The sequence below is a fragment of the Cimex lectularius genome, unplaced genomic scaffold, assembly GCF_000648675.2.
Source record: "Cimex lectularius strain Harlan isolate CLEC.00 unplaced genomic scaffold, Clec_2.1 scaffold31, whole genome shotgun sequence".
Classification (NCBI taxonomy): domain Eukaryota; kingdom Metazoa; phylum Arthropoda; class Insecta; order Hemiptera; family Cimicidae; genus Cimex; species Cimex lectularius.
In genome coordinates, this window is record NW_019392645.1 from 1120148 (window position 1) to 1132504 (window position 12357).

The 12357-nt window shown below is 30.9% G+C and overlaps 1 protein-coding gene across 4 annotated transcripts in view; it reads left to right on the forward strand.

Moving 5' to 3' along the window:
- The window catches only part of LOC106670467 (insulin-like receptor), a 113644-nt gene that overhangs the window by 88726 nt on the left and 12561 nt on the right, over positions 1–12357 (forward strand). For 3 of the 4 annotated variants that reach the window (XM_014400850.2, XM_024230417.1, XM_014400851.2), the window contains 9 exons: positions 6898–7053; positions 7858–8144; positions 8308–8442; positions 8572–8683; positions 8738–8901; positions 8961–9156; positions 9216–9329; positions 10861–11008; positions 11294–11508. In XM_014400850.2, coding sequence (XP_014256336.1) covers positions 6906–7053; positions 7858–8144; positions 8308–8442; positions 8572–8683; positions 8738–8901; positions 8961–9156; positions 9216–9329; positions 10861–11008; positions 11294–11508 — 1519 coding nt within the window. In that variant the 5' untranslated portion in view covers positions 6898–6905. Of the gene's footprint in view, positions 1–4583; positions 6825–6897; positions 7054–7857; positions 8145–8307; positions 8443–8571; positions 8684–8737; positions 8902–8960; positions 9157–9215; positions 9330–10860; positions 11009–11293; positions 11509–12357 lie in introns of those variants that run through there. The other variant, XM_014400852.2, reaches the window with a different exon arrangement.

The window sequence follows — 12357 nt, forward strand, 5'->3', positions numbered from 1 at the left end:
TAACGTGAATATGTTTAATAACCAATTGATAGTGGTAGATTTTCCCATAAATAAATAATACCGCACTACTTTTAAAATATGTAGTTGTAATTTATCACAGTTTGTCTGGATAAATTGTCAAAAGGTTAAGAAAAACTTGTATTATTACTAATAAAATAAAAAGATAATAATTCATTTTGCTATATTCCATACCGTAAATGAGAAGGAAGGCAAATGGGCATTCAAAGTTGTATTTAATAATTTAATAAATAATTTCTTCAATTTTAGCCCCTTGGTTACAAAAAAGGGATTGTTTCCTTTTTTCTGTGTTAATCTCCAATCATCCATTATATTACTGCAACTTTTGCTGTTTTAGCAATTGACGTCGGCCAGAGAAGATGAAGTTCATTAATTTTGTCTCTCAATATTTTTGAAAGGGAACTTATTGAAAAAAATCTCGTCTGAACGATCAATTGTTTTAATTTATTAAAGATACGATGAAAGACCAGTTTATAACTTTTCAAAACAGTTTTTCCTAAATTCCTTTATTATCCTGTCCGGTAAATTTCCTTAAAGCGTTAAAGATTGAACATTCGAATATGCTTGGAGTGCTTGAAATCTGGAATATTATTAAAGTTCACTGTCATCTTCACAAAATACTTCTAGATAGTCATTATTTTTATTCACTTTTTCGAAAGTCCCTTCAAGGCGGATGAGGATTTTATGCAAAGCAGGATCGTCGCAATTCAATAGCAGAACGGCTGGCTTTTTGGTGTTCAAATCCTTTGACGTGACAAATCTCAGCTAACTCATGACTAAGAGCTTTGATAAATATGATTCAAACTGATATGAAAACCAGAAATGACGTTTAAATTTTCCCGGTAAAGCTAGGACGCAAGGAGCCAGCTTCTTTCTTAACTTATTTCAGCTTATAGGATTATGAGACTTTCCTCGTTGTCGCGTTCCTTAGAAGTAGCAATTTGACAAATTTATACACTTAAATTGACGTGATATTTGGACAGTGGAACATGGAGGTTGTTTACTCAACCGACGTTACATGTTTTAACCTAACCTAACTCTAACTATACCTAATCTAACTCACCAAACCAAACCCTATAAATGTCTTCTTGTCCTTTACATTTTCCTGGTAAATCTGGTACAAAAGCAGCCCACATTCTTTTTAACTTATTTCAGCCTGTAGGTTTAGCAGATTTGCATCGTTATCGCCCTCTTTTGAAGTCACAGTTTGACAAATTTCCATTAATTAAGCTTTATGTAAAGTATTGGTTGAAATAAAAAAAGTCAGCGTCACGAGCGGGATTAGAACCCACGACCATCGGCTAAATACGCCGCTGCTCTACCACTTGAGCTATCGTGACTTCGATCCAGTCGGACAGCAACTTTCCATCTCAACCTACCTTTCGAATTTTCTCTCCTTTTTGCCATTTTTCAAATGTCGTGTAATCATGAGATGGGAAATAGTTTAATTTGAACTTTTTAATCAAATATTTCTTTGTATGTAAAGTCTTGGTTGAAATGAAAAAGTTAGTGTCACGAGCGGGATTCGAGCCAAAGATCTTACTCTAAATACGCCGCTGCTCTAACCACTTGAGCTCGTTACTTCTCTTAAGAGGAGCTGCGTATCGAGCCGTAGGCCGTGAGTTCGAATCCCTCTCGTGACACTGACATTTTTATTTCAACCAATACCTTACATAAAGCTTGATTAATTGAAAGAAGTTATTCGGTCAATCGGACCACGAAATATAATGGATGTAATTTTACAAATGTACACATTTAAACTGACGTAATATTTGGACATGTTGCAACATGATGGTTATTTACTTTCTGGAGGTTACATTTTTAAACCTAATCCTAACTCTAATACTAACCTAACACATCAGACCAAACACTTGGAAAATCTTCTTGCCCTTTAAATTTTATCATTTTAACTTATTTCAGACTGTAAAATTAGGAATTTTTACTTGTTATCGTAGTAGTTTGAAGTAACAATTTGACGTATAAAGACCCGCTGCATTGAGTTAAGTCAGTACTTTTTATATGGAAAGGCCCAAAATTCCAACACTAGTCTCTTAGTCTGCTTTTAATATTTGTTTTCCTTTCGCTTACTCCTTAAAAATAAATACAAAAATTGTTTCAACCCTAGGCTGAAAAATTTACGTTTTCTGGGTCGAAAATATTTTTGAGTACTTTTAATTTTCCCACATATCTCACACCTTTCTTTTACTTTGTCCCTGTACTTGTATTTCTTGCTAATCGTTTTCCCAGGCATCGGTTCATTTGGCAAACTGATTTCGCTCTTGTAGTAAATACGATTTCGAGTGGACACTTTTCTCGTTATTTTGTCATTTTCTTATACTCTACAACTAATAACAACTTTATATCGCTTTGTACACCAGTTAGTTTACATAACAAAATTTCTTGTATATTTTTATTTGTCAACGGATCGCCCTCCACTTGAAAGTCCAAATCGATTTTTTTTAAATCAGCTTACAGCAAATGCAACGTTTAAGTGTTTCTCACATTTGTAACTATTTAAAATGGTTTCTCCTCTGTTGATGTTCGGTTATGGAATCCTGATTTATTAAAAATAGGAAATATTACACTTAAAAACAAGAAAAGTGCATTTTTAAAGCTCAAGAAACCAAGACCTACACCAACGGCTACCTTTTACAAAAATGGAAATCAAGCTGTTCTCTTTTCCGTCAAATTAATCTTTTAATATCAAATTCATCTTTTTTAACATCAAATTAAACTTTTTAATTTCAAATTAACTTTTTTTTAACATCAAATTGATCTTTTTAATTTCAAATTAACCCTTTTTAACTTTAAATTAACTTTTTTAAATTTCAAATTAAGCCTTTTTAACTTCAAATTAATCTTTTTTTAATTTCAGATTCACCTTTTTTAGCATCAAATAAATCTTTTTTAATTTCAAATTCACCTTTTTTAACATCAAATAAATCTTTTTTAAGTTCAATTTCACCTTTTTTAACATCACATAAATCTTTTTTAATTTCAATTTCACCTTTTGTAACATCAAATTAATCTTTTTTAATTTCTAATTAACCTTTTTTAACATCAAATTGACGTTTTTTAATTTCAAATTCACCTTTTTTAACATCACATAAATCTTTTTTAATTTCAATTTCACCTTTTTTAACATCAAATTAATCTTTTTTAACATCAAATTGATGTTTTTTAATTTCAAATTAACTTTTAACTTCAACTTAACTTTTTTAGATTTCAAATTAAGCCTTTTAAACTTCAAATTAACCCCTTCCGTAAAGCATTAAAATAAGATATGGTTAAATCCTGTATATTTGCGAATTAAAAATAAAAATAATAACAATTTACAATTAATTAAGGTTTTNTTAATTATTCAGAAATCGTGAGATGCGGTCTGGTGTGATAGGTTTCAGAAAAACATTTTCTTTATCGTGCCAACGTTTCGATCTTTATTGAGATCATCTTCCGGGCCTTTATTTATTAAAAAGATTTACTTTTAAATATGAAATATTTATTTTATAGACCAGATATAGATTTTTCATCTATATTATCAAAATATAATGATAAAGGATTTTTCTTTTATATAGTTTTCCCGTTAAATGATCCCTTCTGAAATTCAAATTAACCCTTTTTAATGTCCCATTAACTTTTTTATTTCAAATGACTTCTCATTAACTTTTTATATCTAATTAACCCTTTCCAACTTCAAATTAACCCTTTTTAATTTCAAATTAACCCTTCGTTTTCAAAAATTCATGTTTCATTCATTTCAAAAATCTTAATTTTTCAAAAATCTTAGATATTATTAAATATAATATAAATGAAATGTAAGTAAGTAAAATAACTACCTATAAATAATTATATACGGGTTGGTTATTAATTATAAAACCCTTTGTAACTTCATATTAGCCCTTTTTAATTTCAAATTAGCCTTTTAATTTCAATTTAACCCTTTGTAACTTCAAATTAACTCTTTAATTTCAAATTAATTGTTCTTTATGTTTGATAGCCGGTGTTGGCCAATTAATTAAAACTACGATTAAACAATAAAATGAAATAAAATTAAAGACAGTTAAATCCAATGATTTTCAAACAGAACACTTTCTTTAAAGCATCAAAAAACTTAGGAAATGGTATGAAATATAATATATATCAAAATAACCGTTTTTAGCATTAAATTAACCTTTGTTAATGACCGTTTTCTTAGCACATTTAGTCTTTTTTTTCTTAGCACATTTAAAAAGTCTTGATTATAAAAATTAATTAAATTTAATTGAAGTTAATTATAAAATTATCAATTAATTAGTTTATCTTTTTTTTTAATTTTTAGTACTCTTTGTACTAAATTATTACCTGTATCACCCTTTGTAATTTCAAATCAACCCTTTTTAACTTCAAACTAACCTTTTTAATTTAATTATTACCCATTTTTAACTTCAAATCACTTTTTAGCACCAAATTAACCTTTTTTAATGGCCGTTTTCTTAGCGCATTTAAAAAGTCTTAGATGGTGTGAAATATAAGCATGTAAAATAAAATTCCTGTATATTTGCCTCTTTTTTTTAATATAAAATTGCTCTTAGAAGACTATATGAAAATTAAACTCGAGATAGTTAATTTCAGTGTGTCAGCATATTAGATTGCGTCCATATAAACCGTAAAGTCAAAACCGAAAAAACCTTTATCTTGGCTCATTTCCTTTAATGTGGTGCCCTTGCTTGCTCTGTACGACTCCATTCCTGTTGGCAAATGTTGGTTTATCTACGCTTAATGGCATCAGCGTTTAACTGGTTGAGTTTGAAACAGTATTTAATTAAACTGGACCGTTTCGTTCTTAAGCTGTTAGTAAACGAGAAACCCATCGAATCCTACTAAGCCAGTGATCTTCGTAGGTTGGAGTCCATCCTCAGAAGTGATAAACGAACATTCGACTTTCCCCATGATCACTTACCAATCCTACAGTGCAGAATCCACTTTTCAATCAAAAATTTAAAAAAACACGTCTGACATTCTTTTATTTAGCATAACTCTCTAAGTAGAATTTGTTGAATTGAATGATACATTACGTGTTTCGGCTCCACGCCTTCTTCAGTGAGGAGCTGAATGACGCTGATAATAAGTTCACCATGTTTTCACCGACCCGTGGACCATCAATTTCTTTCGTTTCATTGATGTTAGTAGATGAAGTACCGAGAAGGCTCGTTATTCACAAGTTTCTGTGAGAAGGGTGTATTTGCCTTGGTGTTAAACCGTTGGATTTTTTCTTCGTCGTTATATCTTCAGGTACAAAATTCATCCGCTGTACTTCTTCATTATTATTGCTTGACAATCGACAACAAAGAGCAAAAATGTTCCTACTGAAACTATCATTGTACTGTTTATAGAAGCAGAATCTTGCAACTTTGTGTCCTTCCAAGAGATTGGATCTTCATGAGGAAGAATAATTTAACAAAAAAATCATTAACAAAGATCTAGGTAGGACGATGTTTTCTGATTACAAACTATTTGAGCCCGTTAAAAAGAGAACGGGTGGGGGTTTTGAATGAGAGGAAATCAGTCACCGATCAGGCGCCAGTTTTGTTGCTGTTATTCTTGCTTAGTGACCTAAAGTGTAAAAAAAAGTTTCCCCCGTTTGGCGTGATTTGCTGCCATGCAGGCCGTGGAGTGTGTAGATTGGCCATCAGACTTCATAAACGGTAATATCTCTGAAATCTGAAGTTCTTTTACGTTTTATTATATTATCAGAATAGTCAGCAATAGGTCAAAGAATCTTTATTAATGGTTAAACATAATGTATTCTGAAATTTTTTATTTGATCCGAAAGTTGACTTACAAGTGCATTTTATCTCATTTATCTGATTAATTTTACGAGCACACTTTCTTCTCGATCTAGTGCGTTGTTTTTTTTTGTTTTTGTTTTTTGAGATGAAAAAATCTTAAATCTCTGTAGAAACTAGGAAATATTCGGGAAATGTAACATAGATTTACAATTTAGAAATTGTTCGAAGAGGAAATTCTTATTCTCTGTGGCGTCTATTGCATGTATAGCGCGCATGTTGTGCACGTTTAGCCTATCTCATTTCCGTCCATCGTGGCCCATGTTCACTCTTGAATTTCTGTCGAACATTCGGTAAATTTTTCTACTCCATTTTCTAAATAGGATTAAATCAAAATTAAAGCTATTTTGTATAAGCAGGAAGCACAGACTGATTATCTAGTAAGATAATGGGTAGGAAATAAATTGTCTTTTCACAATTGGTATTTATTACGTCAGATGCCGCGTTTTGGTCTAACATAGACCATCTTCAGTGACTTTTTGTGTATAAAGTGGTTTCATAGGTTTTTACATTCTTATAAGTTCAGAAGTGGACGTCTGGACGTCTATGGACTTGGCGAGTAGTCTGTCAAGAATATATAAGAATATGATTATCTAGTGTTCCACGATGCACATTGTAAATCTATAATTTTAATATTTTGTATTTATTTGTCGTATTTGAGGTTTTTCTGATGATATATGTGGTTATGTGAATGCATGATTAATCTTTACAACATCCTTGATGAAAAAGTGCAAAGAATTTTGTGAGAAACTCATTGATAATTTCAGTTTGAATACATTCAATACACTACAATACATGTTTTAATTTTTCATAAACTAAATGAGTAAAATTCCTGCCGTACTGGAGGCTTAACATCCAACTAAACCATCGGGTGTCGCAGACTGACCAGACTACTTGCAATACTTATCATATTCTCAGTTAAATTTCCATGGGCTATGCCTGGATTTGAACCCAGCTATCCATACAACTTATAATTATATAGTATATAAAGTTATAATTTATAACTATAAGGGAAAGGAACTAACTAATCTTACTGTATATATTTTTTTTCCAGGTCAAAAGATGTTTAAGAAGTGGCGTAAAAGAAATGCAATATCGTGGAATGTGGTATTTAGTTTAATGTGTGTTTTATCGCTGATATTTCACACAGCTACCACACATAGATATATTACAGATGACCACGGAAAAACTGTATTAAACGAGCCTGGAGGTAAATATATATTTTTTTAATCTATATTGTTTAAAATGAATTAAATTTAATCCCATATAAGCCATGTTATAAAGTTAAGTCCCAATTTATTAAAATCAGTTTAATTCTAGCTCTTAAATTATACTCTTTTCGTTCTTCAAAAACAGGACAGTAAATTTGGCGCTATTAATAATTCAATCAGACTTACAAATTGATCACTTGAATCATAGTACCTGATTGAACTGATTGACCCTGACCAGATTGTTATTTTCTTATTTTTCACATCCGTTTAATAGTCTCATAATTATTGTAATGTTTATAATGATAAGGTAATTTTTAATTAAAAGAAATATGTAAAGTTACATGAATAATACTTTAAAAAAAAAAATTAACCTTCCTGGATAGGACCTTATACCTCTGAAATCCTAAAATTGGATTCCTCCTTAACAAATCATCCTTAACAAATCATCCTTAACAAATACAACAATCCTCTTCCTATCCTAAAACTCACTTTCCCGTCCTCGCTCTCCCTTGATCCCAAAGCCTCCCATCCTAGAAGAATAAAACTATTCTATCTCACTAGTTGGGATTGTTGTAGACAATTTTTCCATCTCTTGAGCTAAAATAGTACAGCTCAGGGGTTTTCCTAGATGTGGATCAAGCTCAAAAGCATTCTTCCCTTCACCTACCTTATCATACTGCTCACAGGGCAGTATCCTTGGTCCATATTATATAAATGTTGACAGCCAACACGAAACTTTTACTCTCCAACTTGGAATAATGCCACCACTATACTTACATCGTTTCTTTGTTCATTTTTTGTAGTTTGTAGCAGCAAAGACATCCGAAATTCAGTGGAATCATTTTCTCAGCTGAATGGATGCCAGATTGTCGAGGGATTCGTTCACATCGTTCTTATCGATAAGGCTACTGACGCCGATTATGCTAACATAACGTTTCCCGAACTAAAGGAGATCACGGACTATCTTCTGCTTTACAGAGTTCACGGTCTCAGATCGCTCGGATCTATTTTCCCCAACCTTGCTGTTATAAGAGGCAATCATTTATTCAAAGATTATGCTCTTGTCGTATTCGAAATGCTGCATTTGCAGGTATATTATTTCCTGACTGAATTTTAAGATATAAAATATTAAATTATAATTTTTTTTTTTTTTTTTACTTGATACTATTTTGTATATAAAAATATTTGTTTGGTTTTATAATGCAAATCCTAGCTATAATAAAATTTATCTAATATAATTGTTTACATCATAGGAAATTGGACTTTCTTCTCTTACTCACATACTACGTGGTTCTGTGAATTTGTCAAAGAATCCAGTATTATGTTTTGTGGATACGATAGATTGGGATCTCATTGCCCACAACGGAAAAGGAGTACATCACATAGCTGTAATTATTATATTTTTATTTATTATTTTATCATTAAAACCAGTGATCAAGCAAGTTTCACTGTCCCTCACCCAATAGCGTAATTTATTTTTTAGTGCTTAAATTATAACATCATTATTTTTTTCTTAGGGAAATAAGCTGCAAAATGAATGTCCAATGTGTCCACCAATAAATCACACTTGCCCCACATCAGCCACTACGGGAGAACCTCTTTGCTGGAATTCCCATCATTGTCAAAGAGGTATGTGTTTTAAAATATTAGGCCCTTCTTGATATTAAAGGTGTTTTTTTGCAGTGTGCCCGAAGCACTGTAACGGTAGCTGTAACGCTGCTGGAGATTGCTGCAATGCATCTTGCATTGGAGGATGTACAGGTTCAGGGTCTGACAACTGTATCAGTTGTAGGCATGTTTTGTTTGAAAATAAATGTGTATCAAAATGTCCTGCCAACACTTACAAGGTATATTTTTAATTAAAAAAAAAAGATATGTATATACGTTAATTTTTCTCCCCCTCCAGTACATGAATCGCCGGTGCATCGTTGAATCGGTTTGCTATGATATGCCTAAACCAGTTGAAATTGTAGACTCAAACATTGGGCACAATCCTTGGAAACCATTTCAAGGCGAATGTATCATGGAATGCAAATCTGGATACATTGAAAAAGAAGTGATTTTGAAAGGACAAAAACGAAACCAGTGTGAACCTTGTGAAGGTAATCATGAGATTGTGCGCATTTGTTTGCTATGTGATATATATAATAATTTTTTATAGGTGTATGCAAGAAGGAGTGTCCAGGAGCCAATGTAGATAGTATTGCAGCTGCTCAAAAGCTTAGAGGTTGTACTTACATAAAAGGAGCATTAGAGATACAGATAAGGGGTGGAAGTAAGTATACACTGTCAACAAGTGACTTAACGCTTTATTTTTCATTTAAATTTTGAAAGATTTTCAACATCAAATTAAACATTTTTAAAACTTAAAATTAACCCTTTCTATAAAGCAATTATTTTTTTTAAATCATATGAATCGTTGAATTCAGCGTTAATAAACAGTGTAAAAAATGTGCGCTGATGACTATTATTTGAAAAAGTTTAGCTCCATCCATACCCTGGTATCCTGGAGAGTTGATCAAAACATTTTGGTCCATTAGATATTAGACAAAATTTAAAAGTTTTCAAAAAAATGACCCAATAATAATAATAAAAATAAGGGGGCAACAGAAGTCAAACTCATCCTGTATATCCCAGTTTTTGGTAAGAAATTGTTTAATCATTATATTAAAGAAAAACCCTTTGTTTTAATTTTTTATGATTAAAAATAAAATAATATATTTTTTTAAATTATGATTTTTAAACTGCTATTTTTAGTCGCAACAAGCAAATGAGATAACAGACAATAACAATCAGGCATTTTACACTTGATAAGAGTCAGTTAGCAGTGATCACTCCCTGTAATTGAGTCCAGCACTAATTATTTAATTTTTAATTTTAATTGTAAACAGTTAATTATTCTTTGTGTGTAAGGTCTTGGTTGAGATAAAAAAGTCAGTGTCACGAGCGGGATTCGAACCCACGACCTTCGGCTAAATACACCGCTGCTCTACCACTTGAGCTATTGTGACTTCGATCCTCTCGGACACCAACTCTCCATCTCAACCTTTTTATCATTCGAATTTTTCCCTCTTTTTGCCATTTTCAATCGATCGATTTTCAATTCGAATCCCGCTCGTGACACTGACTTTTTTATCTCATCCAAGACCTTACGTAGAAAGAACAATTAATTGAAAGAAGTAACTTGGTCAATTGACCACAAAAACGTAAATGAATCGTAAACAATGTTCATTTAGTATTTTGTATAAGAGCCCAATATTTTTAAAAATGTTGAATTAATAATAGAAAAATTATTTGTTTTTATATTTAATTGTATATTACTTTTAATTTTATTTGTAATTAATTTTCATATGGTTTTTATTGCTTTAATTAAAGGGTTAATTTGAAGTTTAAAAAAGGTCAATTTGAGGTTAAAAAAGGTGAAATTAAAAAGGGATAATTTGAAGTTAAAAATATTCAATTGATCTTAAAAAGGGTTACTTTGAAGTTAAAAAGGGGAAAATTAAAAGGTTAATTAGAAAGTAAAAATGGTTAATTTTAAGTTTAAAAGAAATGAAAAAAGTTAAATGAATATGAAATATGGTATAATATATGCATGTAATGAAATTGTTTATAACCAAAGTGCTCAAATTATTAAATTTAATTTCACTGTTTCTTTGATTAATTATTCTTTTCAACAATTTATTTGTGACATTTTTAACATTATATAAGAATTATTCTCAAGTTGCATAATTTACATTATGTCAAATGGTATACTTTTAATTATTTGTTTCTTATTGAATTTAACTTTGGTTTATTTATAACAGGCAATGTTGTGAAAGAGCTTGATGAAAATTTGAGCATGATAGAAGAGATCGAGTACTATTTGAAAATTGTTCGATCGTTTCCTTTAGTTTCCTTGAATTTTTTGAAAAATTTGAGGGAAATTCACGGAAAAAAATTGGAAAGTTCAAAGTAAGTATTCTCAATTTAATGTCATTGTATATTATGTTTGATTAGATAATTATTTATGTTATTATTTAGATATATTTGTATTATTAATTAAAGGAAAATTACAAAAGATACAAATTTTTACCTTGTTAATTCCATAGGTTCACTATTTAATACTATTACATATATAATTTTGTTGTTTTCTGCTTGTTTATTAAATGGCAGTCTCGTTCATATTCTCAATACCATTGGAACCGATGAACAAAAATGAACGTTTATAAAAATAATTTTGTATTAATTATTTTTAAGGTATGGCTTGGTTGTTTTGGATAATCAGAACCTCATCGAGCTGTGGGATTGGAAGTCACGAGAGCCGTCTTTCCATATAAGAAGGGGAAAGTTATTTTTTCACTTTAATCCTAAGCTGTGCATTTCGAAGATTGACAAACTCCGAGAAGTTGCTCAACTACCAGAATATACAGACTTGGAAGTTGCGATCAACTCGAACGGGGATAAAGTGGCATGTAAGAATTTTTTTTTATAAAGTACCCGAATTAGATAAAATGTGTGCAAATCTTAACATCCTATTTAGAAAAGTAAAGTAAGTCCTCACAAACATTTAGCCTTCCTTAACATTGGGTAGAGCGAACAAGGGTTCCAACCACTTAACAATATATTTTTAATGTGTGGTGATTAGTGACCGTTAATTGATAATTATTCAGAAATCGTGAGATGCGGTCGGGAGTGATGTAGGTTTCAGAAAAACATTTTCTTTATCGTGCCAACGTTTCGATCTTTATCGAGATCATCTTCAGGGCCTGGGATTTACAAACATTGTTTACATTTAACGAAATGTAGGATGTGGAAAAAAGTGAATTTATACAATGCAAAATATATATTTTTTTTATATTCAATCAAAGTATTAAATCTAAACTGTCTGGCAACTTACATCGGTCTTACATCTTATTAATCTAGACAAGAGAGTAAAGCAACATATCAACATATGATTGCAAAAAACCCAAGAAAAATCCTACAGCACTCACTACCCACCATTTTGAGCACAAACACAATTTCGACTTCAACAATCCAAAAATATTACACACAGAACAAAACAAACATAAACGTAATTTTTTAGAAATGATTTACATCAACAGAGATAAACACAGCATAAATTTCAGAACAGATACATACTCAGTTGCAGCTACGCCAATATCATTAATCAAATTCAATATAGATAATATACATATATCATCACATCACATTCCACCATCAAACATTTTTCACATAGTTCAGTTTTTCAACAATTTAGCTTTCCTTTTCCTATTTATCCCCTTTCTATATAATCCTGAAAGGATAATCTGGCCGAACCATTA